Source organism: Oncorhynchus tshawytscha, linkage group LG07, assembly GCF_018296145.1.
Source record: "Oncorhynchus tshawytscha isolate Ot180627B linkage group LG07, Otsh_v2.0, whole genome shotgun sequence".
In the NCBI taxonomy this organism is placed as follows: Eukaryota; Metazoa; Chordata; class Actinopteri; order Salmoniformes; family Salmonidae; genus Oncorhynchus; species Oncorhynchus tshawytscha.
Window position 1 is genome coordinate 65,608,071 of NC_056435.1, and position 22,045 is coordinate 65,630,115.

The following is a 22,045-nucleotide window of genomic DNA, read 5'->3' on the forward strand; positions in this document are numbered from 1 at the left end:
TGTCGCACATGAGCCGAAAGCACAACAATGGGACTCTAACGTCTATCACCATAGCAACAGTAATAGTCAGACAACATTCCAAACGGAAGAGAATTCATTCATTCATTCTTTTAGAATTCTAAACCCTTTGCAATCTGCAAAAATTACTGAGCGCGTTTCTATGAGCAATCCAATGGCATATTTTTACACCTCAACGAAGAAGATTTCACTTCAGGTACCGAGACCCAAAAGTGCGATGATTAACCGCGACATCGACTCGAAGAGTGTACCGAGGCCCAAAAGTGCAGTTTACCGTGACCCGTCGAAGAAAGTCAAGTTCAGTCTTGGTGCCAGGCTGCGTGAAACGGGAGAGATGTTCGTTGTGCCCGACTGCCACCACAATATGAGAATCAGAGAGCTAAAAAACACCATGGAATTAGTGGTTGGGATTCCCACAGACTTCCAGAGAGTATGCTACCTGGATAATGGTAAAATAAATACCTTTGATGTCATTTGCTGGTTTAACTGTTGACATATTTTAATGAGAACTGGGGAGATGTTGTTGATTTAATGATTAGATATTTATTCATAGATTTTTATTGGGTTTAATGAAGTTAGAATCACGGACCTTATAAATCTCAAACGTAGGCTAGCAGTGATAGGATCGTCATGGTGAACATTTTATTGAGGGTGTTTTCCAGTCAGACTAATTATCTAATGATATGCTTCTCTGACCAGACCTAATGTGTACTCTCTCCACCCAACAGGTGACCTATGTGATGACACCACTATTCACTGTAATGACATCATCCCTGGAACAACTGTCACCCTGATGATCTGGCCTTATGATGGATGGTCTGAGCTTGTGATCGCTGCAGCTACTGGTGATGTATTCAAGGTGATGTGGCATGAAAGAAGAACCTAGAATAGTCTACAGCAGTCCTACACAGAGACTCTCTATGTCTCAGGTCATTATTGATCATAGTAAAAAAAAAAAGTAGGCTTCCGAGTGGTTCAGTGGTCTAAGGCACTGCATCTCAGTGCAAGAGGTGTCACTACAGACCCTGGTTCGATTCCAGGCTATATCACAACCGGCCATGTTTGGGAGTCCCTTGGGGCGGCGCACAATTGACCCAGCGTTGTCCAGGTTAGGGGTTTGGCCAGGGTAGGCCGTCATTGTAAATAAGAATTGGTTCTTAACTGTCTTGCCTAGTTAAATAAAGGTTAAAAACCATCATCACCTAATAGCAATACTGCATTTCTTTACCAGACTTGCTGAAAGATCCACCTCCTTATTTGATCTAATGTGGCTAGCCTGTAATTACTGCACATCTAAACAGCATCTCACAGCTGTTATTACAACCTGTAGACCTTATTTACTTCACTCTTCCCTTTTTTTAGGATGAACATTTCCATCGACTTTTCACACATATAAATTCTCTTTATTTCATGTAGCTCAAGAGTGTGATGTCCAAACCAGCACCGCCACGTTCCTCCCATCTCAGTGCTATGGGTTCTATGAGTGGAGCTCCTTCCTGGCTCTCTCACCGTCTCTTCTCTGCGCTGTTCATCAGTGCCCACCGTGGACACATTCCCGCTGTCCGCTTCCTGCTCCAACAAGGTACCAACCACCGCAGAGGCAAAACATCTGGATATCACCGGCACACTGGAAAAACCTTGTATCTCACTTGGGGAGATTTTGATAAGTATTATTTTGACATAAGTTGAATGTAGACATCCCTCACAGAGGCATGATGCCCATGGGGGGCACAGGGGCAGGTGCCCCCTCAGATATATATATTTTTGTTGTTTTTTGTTATTGAAGTTTTACTCCTTTTTCTCCCCATTTTCGTGGTATCCAATTGTTTTTAGTAGCTACTATCTTGTCTCATCGTACGGGATGCGTCCTCCGATACACAACCCAACCTAGCCGCACTGCTTCTTAACACAGCGCGCATCCAACCCGGAAGCCAGCCGCACTGATGTGTCGGAGGAAACACCGTGCAAGGATATCCCTACCGGCCAGACCCTCCCTAACCCGGACGATGCTAGGTTAGCGCGCACTGCGCCCGGCCTGCCACAGGAGTCGCTGGTGCGCGATGAGACAAGGATATCCCTACCGGCCAGGCCCTCCCTAACCCGGACGACGCTAGGCCAATTGTGCGTCGCCCCACGGACCTCCCGGTCGCGGCCGGTTACGACAGAGCCTGGGCGCGAACCCAGAGTCTCTGATGGCACAGCTGGCGCTGCAGTACAGTGCCCTTAACCACTGCGCCACCCGGGAGGCCCCCCCTCAGATATTTAACACATTCATTAAACTCCACATTTAAAAACATGTAATACTCTCTGTTATACTACTAGCCACTTAGCAATTTTATGAAGATGGCTTTAGCTGGCACAGATAGGTTCCCGATCTCCCAGCTTTCAAGAAGCCAATTCAGCCTCTCAACCAAGTAAGATTAGCTAGCTTGTGTACTGTAACTATCTTAGCTGGCATGCCTGCTGGCAAGGTTGGTAGACATTAGAAACGCAAGCACTAAATGTACTGACTAAGACTCGTATTCATTTCAATCTTTTACTCAGATTTTAGGAAGAAATGCAGATAAGCATATTTACTTTATTAAAATAAAAGAACCACCAGTCAGGAGGATACAGACAGCTCAAGAGTTATGCTTAGATATGCAGAAATATATTGAGTTGCTATTTTTTACATGGAATTAGGCATAATGATTTTGGCTGTAGATTGCAGAAAAAAGCTGTTTCAAGTGTTTGAAAAAGCTAAACTCTCCAATTTATGGACGAGGGAGCTAGCCCCCCTCCAGACTACAGTCGTGGAATATTCTAATCAAGTGAGAGAGACTGTCATTTCTTCAAACAATCGTCTTCATTCAATATCGATTAATTATTGGAATAATGAGACTAGTCAACCCAACACTCTTGACTGTTGGGCCGAACAGCCTAACCTTCACAGAAATGCAGAGATCTTTATATAGCTGACACAAAGAATGCTTAGTCATGGCTGGTTTCACCCCTCGATTGCAGATTGGGGGGCACCATAAGCCACTTTGGGTTTAACCTATGGTCATCTGCACGGGGGTGTTGTTTTAACCCCACCTTGGCTTAGTTTCCCAGATTCCAGGATGATTAGAAAAATAAGGGATTGTTCTAAACTCTTCCAGGCTATCTCGCTGACCACATCTTATCTCTGGAATGCCAGCTGTAGGATTTTAGGCTCCTCTCAGTTTACACAGACATAGATGAGAACTATCTAAAAACTCTAAAATATTGCATAAAACAACCATTCGTTGCATAAACAATATTATAACATAATCTTGTAATTTTGCTACCATACCACCGCCAGCCATCCTCACATACTTTGTTCCCCCTCAGATTTGTGTGTGCATGACGCCCCTGATTCCCCTCCATGCTCTGTGAAATAAAAAAATATTTCTGTAGGACTAATATAAATAATTTAAAAAAATGTCTTGTGAACTTCGATTTGTAAATAACAATAGGTCTGAAAAAATGGATTTATTATTTTTAATTCCTGAACATTTCACTTTTTGGAGAGACAGGGTTTTTCTGGTACGCTGGCAATATCTGGGTTATGTTAATTAGGCCATGCAACGGAAAACATTTGGCAGAAGAAAGCAAAAGTCAAGCCAGTTTGTTGTTTTAGCCCGTTTTCTTTCTGTATGCCTAACAAACTTGACCCTGTTATCTAGGGGCCAACGTTAAGGGCCAGACTCCCCTGGGGCGCGGGGCCCTCCACGCGGCAGCCGCCCAGGGCCAGTTGCAGTCCATCCAGGAGCTACTGGTGCGCGGCGCCCCACACCAACTGGAGGACGCTGAGGGCATGACAGCTCTGAGAACCGCCATGCGCTGGGACCAGAGGAAGAGCACCCGGCAGCTCTTCCTCTTCCACTGGCAGGAGCGTGCGCAGGGCGTGCGCCTCAAGCCTCACCTGGATGAGACAGAGCTGTTCGCCCACCAGAAACATGACTCCCAGCTACGCACCTGGCACCGCGGTGCCCACGCTCAGAGATACATGGCCCACCTGGGGCGCTGTAGCCGTGGGGTGGAGGGCAGGGTGGAAGTGAGGCAGCTGGGGCCGCCACAGAACACGGCCATGAGGGCCCAGGCAAGGAGGGCGTGGATGGGGGATGCGTGACCAGAGCTGCATGTCAAGAACAGGGCAGATGGCCAAGAGCCTGGTCCTGGAGAGCCGTGTACACAGGATTTTATTCCAGCCCAGCACCAACACACCAGTTCCTAACTACTCTGGATTGAATCGCATGAGCAGTCGGATCATTTGAATCAGATGTGTTAGTGTTGGGTTGGAACAAAAACTTGCTAACAGACAATGTTTCCCCCTTGTTCATTTAGTCAGAAGTTTGTCTACCTCTCCCACATCGGACGTTGAGTAAGCACTTTCGCAATGGTTCCGAGCAGCAAGACTCCCTTCATGAAATTATCAAGAAGCAGAAAAGTAGATGAACTGACATTTACAGTGCCTTGCGAAAATATATAATCAAGATAAACCAGTGAAAAAAAGGTGCAGAAAAAAGGTGTAATCACATTAGTCAGAGATGGGGAAATAAGATGTCTTGAATAACCTGGATGACAGAATGTGACACTGCTTATTGGTGAATGAAAGTAGAAACCAGAGAGAAAAAATATATATAAATACTGTATGATAAAAGCCAATTCAAAGGGAGTTGACAACTGTTAAATGGGGAATAAAGTACCTTTAACGTTTAAATGATTGTAGTTGTGAACTGTTCTATCAAACAAATGCATTGCCGTTGCACCATGGCAGCATTCAGTGCCTTCGGAAAGTATTCAGACACCTTGACCTTTCCACATTTTGTTACTTTACTGTTTATTCTTAAATGTATTACATCATTTTTTTTCTCACATCAATCTACACACAATACCCCATATATGACAAAGTGAAAACAGGTTTTTAGAATTTTTTGCAAAGAAAAATTAAAAACAGAAAAACATTTTTTCAACTAAATGGGGTCAGCCCTAACCTAGACACAATACCAAAGCGAAAACCAATTAAGAACATATTTTTTACATAAATATTCAGACGCTTTGCTATGAGACTCGAAATTGAACTCAGGTGCATACTGTTTCCATTGATCATCCTTGATATGTTTTCCAACTTGATTTGAGTCCACCTGTTGTAAATTCAATTGATTGGGAATTATTTGGAAAGGCAAACACGTCTATATATGGTTCCACAGTTGACAGTGCATGTCAGAGCCAAGCTATGAGAATGTCAGAACCAAGCTATGAGGTTGAAGGAATTGTCCGTAGAGCTCCGAGACAGGATTGTGTCGAGGCACAGATCTGGGTAAGGGTACCAAAACATTTCTGCAGCATTGAAGGTCCCCAAGAACACAGTGGCCTCCATAATTCTTAAATGGAAGAAGTTTGGAACCACCAAGACTAGCCGCCCGGCCAAACTGCCCAATCGAGGTAGAAGGGCCTTGGTCAAGGAGGTGACCAAGAACCCGATGGTCACTCTGACAGAGCTCCAGAGTTCTGCAGCTCTCCACCAATCAGGCCTTTATGATAGAGTGGCTAGACCGAAGCCAAGATTTTCTGGTGTGATGAAACCAAGATTGAACTCTTTGGCCTGAATGCCAAGCGTCACTTCTGGAGGAAACCTGGCACCATCCCTACGGTGAAGCATGGTGGTGGCAGCATCATGCTGTGGGGATGTTTTTCAGCGGTAGGGACTGGGAGACTAGTCAGGATCAAGGTAAAGATGAACGGAGCAAAGTATAGAATGATGGTTGATGAAAACCTGCTCCTAGAGCGCTCAGACCTGGCCAGAGGTTCACCTTCCAACAGGACAACAACCATAAGCGCATAGTCAAGACAACGTAGGAGTGGCTTCGGGTACAAGTCTCTGAATGTCCTTTAGTGGCTGAGCCAGAGCCCGGACTTGAACCCGATCAAACATCTCTGGAGAAAGTGAAGAGGTCTGAATACTTTCCAAATGCACTGAAGACAGGGGAGTGATGGTAGTATTAATATTTGATGTGTCATTTGCCCTGCCTAGAAATCAAGATGTATATAGATTTCAATAGTGTCTATTTTTGATTTTGTATACATATCAATACATTCTCCATGTCATTATATTCTCCATGCCAATATATTCTATATGTCAATATATTATCCATATCAATATATTACCCATATCAATACATTCTCCATGTCATTATATTCTCCATGCCAATATATTCTATATGTCAATATATTATCCATATCAATATATTATCCATGTCAATATATTATCCATATCAATATATTATCCATATCAATATATTATCCATGTCAATATATTATCCTTATCAATATATTATCCATATCAATATATTACCCATATCAATATATTACCCATATCAATATATTACCCATGTCAATATATTATCCATATCAATATATTACCCCTTTCAATATATTATCCATATCAATATATTACCCATGTCAATATATTATCCATATCAATACATTCCCCATGTCATTATATTCTCCATGCCAATATATTCTATATGTCAATATATTATCCTTGTCATTATATTCTATATGTCAATATATTATCCATGTCAATATATTATCCATATCAATATATTATCCATATCATTATATTATCCATATCAATATATTATCCATATCAATATATTATCCATGTCAATATATTATCCATATCAATATATTATCCATGTCAATATATTATCCATATCAATATATTATCCATATCAATATATTATCCATATCAATATATTATCCATATCAATATATTATCCATATCAATATATTATCCATATCAATATATTATCCATGTCAATATATTATCCATATCAATATATTATCCATGTCAATATATTATCCATATCATTATATTATCCATGTTAATATATTATCCATATCAATATATTATCCATGTCAATATATTATCCATATCATTATATTATCCATGTTAATATATTATCCATATCAATATATTATCCATATCAATATATTATCCATGTCAATATATTATCCATGTCAATATATTATCCATATCAATATATTATCCATATCAATATATTATCCATATCAATATATTATCCATGTCAATATATTATCCATATCAATATATTATCCATATCAATATATTATCCATGTCAATATATTATCCATGTCAATATATTATCCATATCATTATATTATCCATGTCAATATATTATCCATATCAATATATTATCCATGTCAATATATTATCCATATCATTATATTATCCATGCCAATATATTATCCATATCAATATATTATCCATATCAATATATTATCCATGTCAATATATTATCCATATCAATATATTATCCATGTCAATATAGTCTATCCATGTCAATATATTATCCATATCAATATATTATCCATATCAATATATTATCCATGTCAATATATTATCCATATCAATATATTATCCATATCAATATATTATCCATATCAATATATTATCCATATCAATATATTATCCATATCAATATATTATCCATATCAATATATTATCCATATCAATACATTCTCCATGTCATTATATTCTCCATGCCAATATATTCTATATGTCAATATATTATCCATATCAATATATTATCCATGCCAATATATTATCCATGTCAATATATTATCCATGTCATTATATTCTATATGTCAATATATTATCCATATCAATATATTATCCATATCAATATATTATCCATATCAATACATTCTCCATATCAATATATTATCCATGCCAATATATTATCCATGTCAATATATTATCCATATCAATATATTATCCATATCAATATATTATCCATATCAATATATTACCCATGTCAATATATTATCCATATCAATATATTACCCATGTCAATATATTATCCATATCAATATATTACCCATGTCAATATATTATCCATATCAATATATTACCCATGTCAATATATTATCCATATCAATATGTTATCCATGTCATTATATTATCCATATCAATATGTTATCCATGTCATTATATTATCCATATCAATATGTTATCCATGTCAATATATTATCCATATCAATATGTTATCCATGTCATTATATTCTACTTGTCAACATTTTCCTGTGTATTTCCTTCATTCTTGTGTACCTTTTTTCATTTCTCGTGTATATTTATTTTATATGACATAGTATTACTGCAACGTTGAGGAAGAGCATGCAAGCAAGCAAGCATTTTACTATACTGTTTACACCTGCTGTAGTCTGTGGAACTGACAGATACACTCTGACTCAATCTGAAATAGTTGCCAATTTGGCCAGTAGAAGGTCTAAATGTCCATTTGAGCCAGAATCATGGAAGGGGAATGACATTAAGGTCTGAAAGGCACAGAGATTATGATCACTTGCCCAAAAATGTAAAGTAGTTATTTTCACCTATAAACAGGGGAGGAACCAGGAAGACCATTCTAGTGAAAGGGTGTGTATTTTTCAGTGTAATTTTTGAGACATTCTTATGACCTGGGTTGGGCTCCCTTTAAAAGCCCTGGCATCCTTGCATTACTTACAGTACTGCAGTACTACAACAAGCAACTGCATCTACTTACCAACACAACCACGTGAGAGACAGCTTCAATGGGTTTTGGTAAGTCAATTAACAATGCTCGTTGCAAGATTTTTCAGATGCTGAAAAATGTGGATATTGCATTGTCAAGGTAGCCTATGTCATGTTTAGTGACAGAGGGTAATTTAGTACAGTGAATGGGTAATTGGGTGACTTGACTTGTAGAATGGAACATTTTCTTACAAAGGAAAATCATCCTTGTTGGTGTTTGTTCTTCTGTTAAATTAATATGATTTCTGACAGCTTTTATTATTTATGAGCCATTAGAGAAAATATGCAAAGTTGGCCTGTAGTGTATTGCATAGATAACACGTCAGCAAATTATATAAACATTTACAGATAGGGGCAGATCAGCAAATGTTACAGCTGGACTTGAAGATCTGCTGCTGTCTTTGTACATACAGTATTTGTATACAGGTATACTGTAGTTTACTATAATGTGTTACCTGTGCAATATACAGGCTTACTTTTTTTTTGGGGGGGGATTCTCCTGCCTTAAAGGGGCTGTTTTCATCACTAATCTTCTGCCATGTTGCACTTCACATATTACATTCTAATTCCTAAGTCTATGTTGCTAAGTCTATGAATTAATTTAAGTCTATGTATGGTCTAATTCCTAAGTCTATGTAGGGTCTAATTCCTAATATGTAGGGTCTAATTCCTAAGTCTATGTAGGGTCTAATTCCTAAGTCTATATGAGAACTAAGTCTATGTAGGGTCTAATTCCTAAGTCTATGTATGGTCTAATTCCTAAGTCTATGTAGGGTCTAATTCCTAAGTCTATGTAGGGTCTAATTCCTAAGTCTATGTAGGGTCTAATTCCTAAGTCTATGTATGGTCTAATTCCTAAGTCTATGTATGGTCTAATTCCTAAGTCTATGTATGGTCTAATTCCTAAGTCTATGTATGGTCTTTCACCTATTTTTTTGTTGCATATATTTTCTGCGTTATGCAAGGTCATTGGCCACAAGTGTTTTTTACTATTCAGTTGTCTAAACCAGCCCAACTGACATTCTGTTTCTGCTATGTTGCTGTCAGGAAAAAATATGACAAACAAACATTGGGAAAGACAACGGCAAATGCAGAAACAGACACCCACACTAGAAAACAAAAAAGTTGTGTTGTCAGGAAAAATGTAATTCAGTTTCAAATGAAAAATATATATAGTATCTATATATTTATTAATTTCTTTCTTTCTTGAAGACGTTGGTAAAGTAGAGCTCCACTGTGAGAAGAACAACACAGCCCACAACACCAATGACATCTCAGTGAACAGACTGATAGTCAGGAGAGGCCAGTCCTTCCTGGTCACCTTTGAACTCCATGGCCCCTTCAGATCCACAACAGACTTAATGGAGCTGACGGTGGAGACAGGTGAGTTAGAATAGAAAATAGAATAACTTTATTTATCTCTGCTATTTATTAGTGCTGTTTGTATTAGTTTCCCAGACTCAGATTATGTTAGTCCTGGACTAAAACACACTAGGATGAATCTAGGCTAGGGCAGGGAAACCGGCCCTATGTTAGTCCCCTTTGACAAGACAGACACATGCAGTAATAAAGAGATAAAAACGAATCCTTATATGTGTTGTAGATAGCTGAGTTGGGGTCAATTCAATCTTATCTATAGACTGAATTGCACCACTGACAGGATTTGAGATACCTCCACTTGTACTGTATATGTACTGTACTCCTGACATCAAAGTTACGCTGTCAGAAAATATTGAATCAAATACACAGTGTACAAAACATTAGGAACACCTGCTCTTTCCATGACAGACTGACCAGGTGAATCCAGATGAAAGTTATGATCCCTTATTGAATCCACTTCAATCTGTGTAGATGAAAGGGAGGAGACAGGTTAAAGAAGGATTTTTAAGCCTTGAGACAACTGAGACATGGATTGTGTATGTGTGCCATTCAGAGGGTGAATGGGCAAGACAATAGATTTAAGTGCCTTTGAACAGGGAATGGTAGTAGGTGCCAAGCGCACCAGTTTGAGTGTGTCAAGAACTGCAATGCTGCTGGGTTTTTCACACTCAACAGTTTTCCATGTGTATCAAGAATGGTTCACCACCCAAAGGACATCCAGCTAACTTGACACAACAGTGAGAAGCATTGGCGTTAACATGAACCAGAATCCCTGAGGAACGCTTTCGACACCATGTAGTGTTCATGCCCCGACGAATTGAGGCTGTTCTGAGGGCAAATGGGGACAACTCAATATTAGGAAGGTGTTCCTAATTTTTTGTACTCCCAGTGTATAGGTCATCACTGTTTCTGAAAGTTTTCATCAATTTAATTCCTACTGAAAACAATCCACAACATTCTCCCTTCTCCATCCAGGGCCCAAGCCTTCAGAGGCATTGGGGACCAGGTCAGTGTTCGGGCTACCTGAAGGCCGTTGGAAGCGTTCATCCTGGAAGGTCAAGGTTCACCAGGGCTCAGTGCTCCCGGCGGGTTCAATCACCCTGGACATCACCAGCCCAGCAGACGCCCCAGTGGGAGAGTACAGCCTGTCTGTAAAGACCAGCGCCACCGCCTCGGTGGGCAGCAGCCTGGGCAAGCTGCTTCTGCTGTTTAATCCCTGGTGCCAAGGTAAAGACAATTCAATTCAAAACAACTTCATTATCCCGCATGGGGCATTCTGGGACAATTAATTCACTTCCTGCGAACGAGATTTGAGAGTATGGTAAAGCATATGTAATACTTTAGAATGAAGTATAAAGCATTCCTAAAAATGTTAACTAGAACTGTGATAAATTAACTTTTTAATCACACAAAGGACAACAAATGTGGTGAATGATTCAACACAGCCATGGTAACACACAGTCATTATTTGATACAGTATCCAGGAGGTGTCAAATGCTGCATTCCTGAATGTTCTTATCAGTTTAACAGCTGGAAATGGCTAACTTTACAGAGATTGTTGTAACCCATGTCTCTGTATGGGTTGGAAAGACGCCTCATAACTGTTTTGGGACATAATAGACACACAGATACAAACAATGGGCCACAACATCCAGAGCCACATTATATGAATAACAATCTGTGGTTATGAATGCTGTTCTCTAATATCAAAATGGTTGCATTGCTGTTTAAACCATGTGATGAGTTCATTGGTAGCACAGCCAATTAGCACAGCTTGATGGCACAGCCTTGCAGCACACCCCGGCAGCACAGCTTGGTAGCACAGCTTGGTAGCACAGACTGGTAGCATAGCCTATTAGCACGGCTTGGTAGCACAGCTTGGTAACACATCCTGGTAACAGCTTGGTAGCACAGCCTATTAGCACGGCTTGGTAGCACATCCTATTATAAAGGCTTGGCAGCACAGCTTGGTAGTACAGCTTGGTAGCACAGCCTATTAGCACGGCTTGGTAGCACATCCTATTATAAAGGCTTGGCAGCACAGCTTGGTAGTACAGCTTGGTAGCACAGCGTGGTAACACATCCTGGAAACAGCCTGCTACCATCCTGCTAACATCCTGGTAACACAGCTTGGTAACATCCTGGTAACAGCCTGGTAACATCCTGCTAACATCCTGGTAACACAGCTTGGTAACATTCTGGTAACACAGCCTGATAACACAGTCTGGTAACATCCTGGTAACAGCCTGGTAACATCCTGGTAACATCCTGGTAACACAGCTTGGTAACATTCTGGTAACACAGCCTGATAACACAGTCTGGTAACATCCTGGTAACAGCCTGGTAACATCCTGGTAATATCCTGGTAACACAGCTTGGTAACACTACATTCTAGCATGGGAGACAGTGGTCACAACACAGTAACAGCATGATAACATGTTAAAGATACTCGCAATTAAAACATTGTCCAGATACCCTTTCATTTAATAATAACAAATAACAATGTATTTTTTATTTATCCTTTATTTAACCATTCAAGTCAGTGGAACAAATTCTTATAATTGATGTTTTAAAACGTCTGTATTTTGTTGCGGGCTGTAGAGGACTCGGTGCATCTACCTGAGGAGGAGGAGAGGCAGGAGTATGTGATGAGAGAACAAGGCCTGGTGTACAAAGGTTCTGACAAATACATCAGCTCTATGGCGTGGAACTTCGGACAGGTACACAGAACAAACCAAACAGTATTGTACCGTTGAAAAGTACTAGCTAGCTGCTCATAACATATAGGGCTTGTTTTCTGGATACAGATTAAATATATTCCTCAACTAAAAAGCAAACTCAATGGGAGAATCTCTATCCAAAAGTATTTTTACTCTGGAGAAGTCCAGGACTAATCTGTTGTCCAGGAAACCGACCCCAAGTGTCACACGTTATCTTAGTCTACATGATTGGCTAGAGCCCTGTGTGGCTCCATTGGTAAAGCATGGCTTTTGCAACTCAAGGGTTGTGGGTTTCGATTAACGCGGGAGACCAATACGAACATTTATCCACTCAATACTGTAAGTCACTCTGGATAATAGCGTCTGTTAAATGACTAAATTGTAAGTTAGTATAGACAAGACATTTTATAAATTGTTGTAGGTTGCTAGCTAACCTGCCCTAATGTATTGTTTCTCCAGTTTGAAGACGATATAGTGGACATTTGCCTGAAGCTGCTTGACGTGAATCCCAAGTGTTTGAGTGACCCCGCCAAGGACTTCTCTGCTCGTTGTAACCCCATCTATGTCAGTAGGGTGGTCAGTGCCATGGTAAGATTGGAGATCTGACCCACACTAGTAACAGTGACAACATTATTGAACCCCACTAGTAACAGTGACATTATTGAACCCCACTAGTAACAGTGACAACATTATTGAACCAAAGTAGTAAGTGACAACATTAATGAACCCCACTAGTAACAGTGACAGCATTATTGAACCCCACTAGTAACAGAGACAACATTATTGGACCCCACTAGTAACCGTGACAACATTATTGAACCCCACTAGTAACAGTGACAACATTATTGAACCCCACTAGTAACAGTGACAGCATTATTGAACCCCACTAGTAACAGAGACAACATTATTGAACCCCACTAGTAACAGTGACAACATTATTGAACCCCACTAGTAACAGTGACAACATTATTGAACCCCACTAGTAACAGTGACAGCATTATTGAACCCCACTAGTAACAGAGACAACATTATTGGACCCCACTAGTAACCGTGACAACATTAATGAACCCCACTAGTAACCGTGACACAATTATTGAACCCCACTAGTAACAGAGACAACATTATTGAACCCCACTAGTAACAGTGACAACATTATTTGAACCCAACACTAGTAACAGTGACAACATTATTGAACCCCACTAGTAACAGTGACAACATTATTGAACCCCACTAGTAACAGTGACAACATTATTGACTAGTAACAGTTATTGAACCCCACTAGTAACAGTAGTAACAGTAGACAACAATATTGAACCCCACTAGTAACAGTGACAACATTATTGAACCCCACTAGTAGCCGTGACAACATTATTGAACCCCACTAATAACAGTGACATTCTTTAAATCATCATCAGCTCATAGTTCTGTTTAAACAGCACAAGAAAATCCATTGGTTTATTTCTGGCCCTGTTCACTATAAATGGGTCCAGTGCCACTAATTAAGGTGTTGTTACACATATAGGACTGGTTTCCCGGACCCAGATTAAATCTAGTCCTGGACTAAAAGTAACTTTCCACACTGAACATGCTTTTTAGGCTATGCTCAATCTAGATCCAGGAAAGCAACTACATTTTAGATTGTACAAAAACACATTCACTCAGCCAAATGACAGTTCTGGAATCTAATTTGAACATTATTTTCCTTGCCCAGATCAACGCTAACGATGACAGAGGTGTCCTGATGGGGCGGTGGGATGGTCAATACGATGGTGGCATGTCCCCCACTCACTGGAACGGCAGTGTGGAGGTACTAAGGAGGTGGCTCAAATATGGTGGTAATCCAGTCAAGTATGGCCAGTGTTGGGTGTTCGCCGCTGTAATGTGCACAGGTAGGATATAACTGTCCAATCTCTCTTTAATTATTATTTTAGTCAATCAATCAATACAATGTTATTTAAATAGCACTGACTATTGCATGCACTCAGACCCAGGGCTGTGATTGGTTTTTGAGAGGGATGGCAAGATTACCCACCATTTGTGTCCGATTCACCTCTGGCCAGAGGAGAGAGGCTGGTGTCAATGCCTTTGATGTGTTTATTTTAGTTAACCAGTATGCCTGAAATGTGTTATTTTAGTTAACCAGTATGCCTGAAATGTATTGTTTTAGTTAACCAGTATGCCTGAAATGTATTGTTTTAGTTAACCAGTATGCCTGAAATGTGTTGTTTTAGTTAACCAGTATGCCTGAAATGTGTTGTTTTAGTTAACCAGTATGCCTGAAATGTATTGTTTTAGTTAACCAGTATGCCTGAAATGTATTGTTTTAGTTAACCAGTATGCCTGAAATGTATTGTTTTAGTTAACCAGTATGCCTGAAATGTATTGTTTTAGTTAACCAGTATGCCTGAAATGTATTTCCATGTCAGTACTGAGGTGTTTGGGAATCCCATGTCGAGTGGTTACCAACTTCCAGTCAGCCCACGACACCGACAAAAACCTGACAATTGACAACTTCTTCTCCGACTATGGAGTCAGACCCAAAAAGAGCCTCGACAGTGTATGGTAAGTGTAACGTGAGGTAATTGTGGCTACGTATGAAGAGTGATGCCAATAGCATGAAGTTTTGAAGACTGGTGTTTCTGCTCAGGAACTACCATGTGTGGGTGGAGGCCTGGATGACACGGCCCGATCTCTCAGCAGGCTCCTTATACGACGGCTGGCAGGCTGTGGACCCCACTCCCCAGGAGAAAAGCACTGGTACGGTCCAACTTCCATCTCATCTCACGCCATCTTACATAATAACACAGGTTGTATGTATTGTATGTTGTGTTATTGTGCAGATGGTTCTGAGTTCGTGTCCTGGGTCTGGGAGACATGAAGGGAACTCCCTGTTATACGCTCATGTTGTTTTCTCTTCCCCTCCCCCAGGTGTTTACTGCTGCGGACCCTGCTCCAGTCAAGGCCATACTGCAGGGTCACGTTGACCTCAAATACGATGTGCCCTTTGTCTTCGCCGAAGTCAACGCCGACCGTGTAACCTGGATGGTGTTCGCTGACGGCTCCAAGAAAAAGATCTTCACGGACAGTGTGTCCGTAGGTCAGAACATCAGCACCAAGGCAGTGGGCAGCGACAAGAGAGTGGACATCACTGCCAACTATAAACATGCAGAGGGTTGGTATTGAATGAACCGAGAGTCTGACTATATCAAGATTGAACTGTTATCAGTTGATTTCAGAAATAATGCAGCGTTACAAGGGTTATGCCTATCATAAGGGTATAAGTGTATTTTATATATTTGAGAACTACGGTTGGTCTGGGAAAAAGTTCTATACTTTTTTAAGAGATGAGTCAGAAAGGTGCTGTGTCCACCTGTCACGATAATTCTCCCAAGTGAGTGAGAGCAACTGCTTGAGTCACCAGGTACTCATCCAAAATGTCACACATTTTAAACAGGCACGGAAAAGGAGAGGGATGTGTACAATCAAGCTGTGAAAAGAGTCAACATATCAGAAGAGAATTCAAAAGGGATCCATGACGACAAACCTGGCGTTTCCATGAAGATCGTGGAGCTGACCAAGCCGATCAGCGGCAAAGACATCGACCTCAAGCTTGTACTGAACAACAACGACAATGTGACTCGGACACTAGTGATCAATGTCAACGTTCAGGCCATGAGATACAATGGGATCCCATCCTCCCAGATACAGACCGAATTGAAAGAACAGAAGCTCCTTCCCAACCAAGGTAGAGTGAAAATGTTTCAAACTCTTTCCATGAGTAGGCCTACAATGTTTAAGTAACACAGTAGTGCACACAAGGAGGGATTTACATCACAGAACAAAGAGAACTGAAACACTTAACAAAACCAAGAGCACATTGCAGCTATTCACCTTCATAATTATTTGTCAACATCCTTGGTATGACGCATATATCAATCTCAATGATGGTGTTGTGTTTCAGGAGTTTATATAGTTAGAGTTTAACGGGTCAATTTAACAAAGCTGTAAAGTCTCATGTATAGCTGCCATAACGTTGTAGCAAATCGACTGACACTTACTCTTATGGCTGTCAGGTTGCTAATGTTGTACTGAGGACGCTACAGAATGTAAGGGTTGCTAATGTTGTACTGAGGATGATACAGAATGTTAGGGTTGCTAACGTGGTACTGAGGATGATACAGAATGTTAGGGTTGCTAACGTTGTACTGAGGATGATACAGAATGTTAGGGTTGCTAACGTGGTACTGAGGATGATACAGAATGTTAGTGTTGCTAACGTGGTACTGAGGACGCTACAGAATGTTAGGGTTGCTAACGTGGTACTGAGGATGATACAGAATTTTAGGGTTGCTAACGTGGTACTGAGGACACAACAGAATGTTAGTGTTGCTAATGTTGTACTGAGGATGCTACAGAATGTTAGTGTTGCTAATGTTGTACTGAGGATGCTACAGAATGTTAGGGTTGCTAACGTGGTACTGAGGACGCTACAGAATGTTAGTGTTGCTAACGTTGTACTGAGGATGACACAGAATGTTAGGGTTGCTAACGTGGTACTGAGGATGATACAGAATGTTAGTGTTGCTAATGTTGTACTGAGGATGCTACAGAATGTTAGGGTTGCTAACGTGGTACTGAGGACGCTACAGAATGTTAGTGTTGCTAACGTTGTACTGAGGACACAACAGAATGTTAGTGTTGATAATGTTGTACTGAGGACGCTACAGAATGTTAGGGTTGCTAATGTTGTACTGAGGATGATACAGAATGTTAGGGTTGCTAACGTTGTACTGAGGATGATACAGAATGTTAGTGTTGCTAACGTTGTACTGAGGATGATACAGAATGTTAGGGTTGCTAACGTGGTACTGAGGATGATACAGAATGTTAGGGTTGCTAACGTTGTACTGAGGATGACACAGAATGTTAGCATTTGTGATACCTTGACAATCAAATGCATCGTCTCTGTTGGCAGATCTGACTATACCCATCCACATCCCCTTCTCTGTGTATGGGGAGAAAATGCAGGAGAGCAACAGCATCAAGGTTTCGGCTGTGGTCACAGACAAGGACAAGAGTGGGGCAGTGTACATCACAGAGAAAGACTTTGTGCCAGAGAGCCCTTCGCTCACCATCAAAGTGAGCATATTCCCAACATTGTCATTTCGCAGTCTGTCAGTTCCTTAAGCCACTCCAAAACCCCACTTAGAACAGCTCTTTCTCTGAGTGACATTCATTGGGGTCATTAGTGAACAAGCCCCAAGGGTCTTTTCATACTCTTGGGTTACCATTTTAATTTATAGGTGGCAAACACACTAGTAGCGGGAATAGCAATTTGCAAGGATATTAATGGTTGCCCTGTGAATAAACGTGTTGTGAAGATGAAAATCTAAAGTGTTAGATTGTCATCTGAACAGTTGATCTAATACATACAACGCCAATATCAGTAACAGCCATTAAACTGGAGATGGAGTTTGTTCAGTGTGATAGTTCCAATATAATATACTATTTAGCAAATGCTTTTATTCGAATGTGTGTTCTCTTTTAGGCCATTGGATCTGAATTGCAGTATAGTGTCATGATGGCAGAGGTTGTGTTTGAGAACCCTCTATCCGAAGGTCTAAGAGACTGCTTCATAACAGTGACCGGCAGTGGCTTGCTGACTGAAACAATGGAAGCCAGGTAGGCCCTGACATTTCTCTGAAGTCCTTACTAGCAATGTTTCAGTTTGTCATAAAACCTGAATCCATCCCACTGTGCAAAAACTGGTTGAATCAACATTATTTCCATGCAATTTCAACCAAAAAAATCAGTGTGATGATGTTGAATCAACATGGAAAACTGATTGGATTTACAAAAAGTAAACGTTTAACCTTTTTTGTTGGTTTTTAATTCACATCAGTTGATAACTCAACCAAATGTAAATCAGAACTAGACGTTGAACTGACGTCTGTGCCCAGTGAAATGTGTCCAGATTTGAATCCTGGATGTGGACCCAGTTTTTGCCAAGTGGGATGGATTCAGATTTTATGACAAACCGAATCTTTGCTCGTCAAATTGGCAATTTAGCTCTTAATCTCAGAATCCCAGGCCTAAATTCTCAGGTAATTGTGTAAGATGCTTGATTAGGTTCTGGAGGAAAATGTTTGACCAAAGATACTAATGATACTAGTGAAGTCACCAGTCCCCTAAACAGAAACTCTCAGCCAAGCCCCCCTTCTGAAAACTTTCAGCTTGAAATCATTGTCTGAAATCATTGCTTGAAACCCCCCCCACACACACTTTCAGCACCACCTCCACCCAATCCTGATATGTCCAGATATCTAGTGAGGACACCAAAGCACCGGAACTACGGTTCCTTGTTAGTTATGGCATCACAGTCTTTTGACAGATGATTCAATACAATTTATGTTACATAGTCTGTCCAGAGATTATTTAGCTCTTGGCTAAACTAGAAAGTACACGCATTCATGGGCTGTTCATGTGGTTAAAGCTTAGGGTTTTTCCATCTGAAATATTTTACACTACCTTGTGTGTTGAAGTTCAGAGATCTAAAGCTTCCTTGAGGTATAATTTGTTTCACGTGTCTCCTCAGAACGCCTTTGATAAAACAAGGGCAACGACTATGTGTGAAGATACCCTTCACTCCATACAGACCCGGTCCTAAGAAGCTAGTGGCCGGCTTCAACTGTGATCAATTCAGGGACATAAAGGCAAGCTGCAATGTGTACATCAAACCGTCACCAGTGTTGTCCCCCCACTGCCGTAGAATGTAAAGCCCTCGTGAGAATTACTCTAATAACTCAAATAAGTTCATCAATTTATACCATCTTTTCCTGTTATATCCTATATCAGCCTTTCTTAAAGTATGGGTCGCGACCCTGACCTGTTAATGGTGGGTCGTGACGTGTCAGAGTAAATGTATCAATATTTCATATATGTCACGTGTCAATACTTCACAGCTTTTTTTTCTCAACATGTGTTTTTTGGGGGGCTGAAATGCCTTCTGGAACATGTGAACTTTCATGTACCTTAATAACAAACATGTATGCCATCCGTAAATATGAATACAATTGTGAAATTACCAGCCTAGTTGGTTTAGCCACTGAAAAAGGCAGGAACCTTCCCGCTAGTCATGATTGGCTGAGATAATGTAATGGCTGGATATGCCGAGACATGAGTTCGAATTGGTCTGCCATGTAGCACGCTTCTGTCTATAACATGAGCTGGTCGGTATGTGTTGCTCTCCACTTTCTAGAGGAGCGAGTTTTGAAATCAGTGGAATGTCTGGTGGAATTAGAGTATGATAGCTAAGGAGATGGAGAAAATTCTGCCGTTTGATTGCAAATATGCAGAGGAAGTCGAAAAGATAAAACACAGAAAGCTGTTGTGTAAAACACCTGTCTCTGGATTATATCTTCAAACTAAGGGCAACCATGGCATCCGTGACAGAGAGGGAGAAGCGTTCACCCATGTATTTGGGTAAGAGAGTCTATCTAGCTACAGTACTTTCCCCACATTTTGTTCCTTTACAGGCTTATGTATTAAATAGCTTTTTCCCCTCATCAATCTACACACAATGCCCCATTTGCAAATGTATTAAAAATAAAAAACTGTAATATCACATTTGCATAAGTATTCAGACCCTTTACGCAGTCCTTTTTTTGAAGCACGTTTGGCAGCAATTACAGCCTTGAGTCTTCTTGGGTAGGACGCTACAAGTTTGCCACACCTGTATTTGGGGAGTTTCTCCCAATCTTCTCTGCAGATCCTCTCAATCTCTGTCAGGTTGGATGGGGAGCGTTGCTGCTCAGCTATTTTCAGGTCTCTCCAGAGATGTTAGATCGGGTTCAAGTCCGGGCTCTGGCTGGGCCACTCAAGGACATTCAGAGACTTGTCCTGAAGCCACTCCTGCGTTGTCTTGGCTGTGTGCTTAGGGTCGTTATCCTGTTGGAAGGTGAACCTTCACCCCCAGGCTGTTGTGGAATTATTCTAATCAAAAGGAAAGACTTTTAGATTTCTTCAAAACAATCAAACTTTATTATTTAATTACTGCAGTAACGGAGCTTGTCAATGACCCACCCGTAAGTGATTTGTTGAGAGCCCAACCAGCAGGACAAAGCCACAGCATTTTATAGCAAAGTCCATCCTCCTGGATGTTCATGACAAATCACAAATGAGAGAATTTATAAAAGGTACATTTTTCTGTCATGCAACAGACATCAAGATGTACATAGCGCCAAATATCTGTCTCTAGTTCGTTTACTGCTTGCTTATACAAAAATACTAATGCAATTTATAATACTAAATCCTTTTGATTAGAATAATTCCACGACAGTGCTTAGGGTCGTTGTCCTGTTGGAAGGTGAACCTGCGCCCCTGTCTGATGTCCTGAGCCCTCTGGAGCAGGTTTTCATCAAGGATCTCTCTGTACTTTGCTCTGTTCATCTTTCCCTCAATCCTGACTTGTCTCCCAGTCCCTGCCACTGAAAACATCACCACAGCATGATGCTGCCACCACCATGCTTCACCGTAGGGATGGTGCCAGGTTTCCTCCAGATGTGACGCTTGGCATTCAGGACAAAGAGTTAAATCTTGGTTTCATCAGACCAGAGAATCTTGTTTTTCATGACTTGACTTTGTCTATGTAATCCTCTGTAATTGTGGTGCATGTATTTTTGACTGGTGTGGCTTCTTAATGCATTTTAAATTGTCAAATAAAATAAAATGCATAACTTGCATAAATATCCTGATTAACTTATTATTCTTTCAGAATTCAAGTCTGTCACTCAAAGAAAGATTTCCAAACAGGCTTATGCCACTGTTAGCATCTGGCTGTATGTTCCACTAAAATACAAAGCATCTGACTGTATGTCCCACTAAAATACAAAGCATCTGGCTGTATGTCCCACTAAAATACAAAGCATCTGGCTGTATGTCCCACTAAAATACAAAGCATCTGGCTGCATGTTCCACTAAAATACAAAGCATCTGGCTGTATGTCCCACTAAAATACAAAGCATCTGGCTGTATGTCCCACTAAAATACAAAGCATCTGGCTGTATGTCGTCTGAGATTCCTAAAGATTGGAAAGCGGCCACGGTTCTCCCCCTCTTCAAAGGGGGAGACACTCTGACCCAAAATTGTTACAGACCTAAATCCATCCTAACCTGCCTTTCTAAAGTCTTTGAAAGCCAAGTGAACAAACAGATCACCGACCATTTAGAATCCCACCATACCTTCTCCACTATGCAATCTGGTTTCCAAGCTGGTCACGGGTGCACCTCAGCCACGCTCCAAGGTCCTAAATGATATCATAACCACCATC

At 40.6% G+C, this 22,045-nt stretch overlaps 1 protein-coding gene and 1 pseudogene across 1 annotated transcript; both read left to right on the forward strand.

Annotated features, from left to right (window-relative positions):
- On the forward strand, positions 1–4,765 carry LOC112255359 (ankyrin repeat domain-containing protein 60). Its single transcript, XM_024428354.2, has 4 exons — positions 1–467; positions 747–877; positions 1,435–1,600; positions 3,705–4,765. The coding sequence occupies exons 1-4, from the start codon at positions 161–163 to the stop codon at positions 4,148–4,150; spliced, it is 1,050 nt and encodes a 349-aa protein (XP_024284122.2). The 5' UTR covers positions 1–160; the 3' UTR covers positions 4,151–4,765.
- Positions 4,766–8,539: 3,774 nt separating this feature from the next.
- On the forward strand, positions 8,540–20,363 carry LOC112255538 (annotated as a pseudogene).
- The last annotated feature ends 1,682 nt before the right edge of the window (positions 20,364–22,045 follow it).

Coding starts and splice junctions, on each gene's coding strand:
- LOC112255359 (XM_024428354.2), top strand. CDS start 161: ATGAGCAATCCAATGGCATATTTTTACACCTCAACGAAGAAGATTTCA. Junction 878..1,434: donor CTACTGGTGATGTATTCAAG/GTGATGTGGCAT, acceptor TATTTCATGTAG/CTCAAGAGTGTGATGTCCAA. Junction 1,601..3,704: donor CCGCTTCCTGCTCCAACAAG/GTACCAACCACC, acceptor CCTGTTATCTAG/GGGCCAACGTTAAGGGCCAG.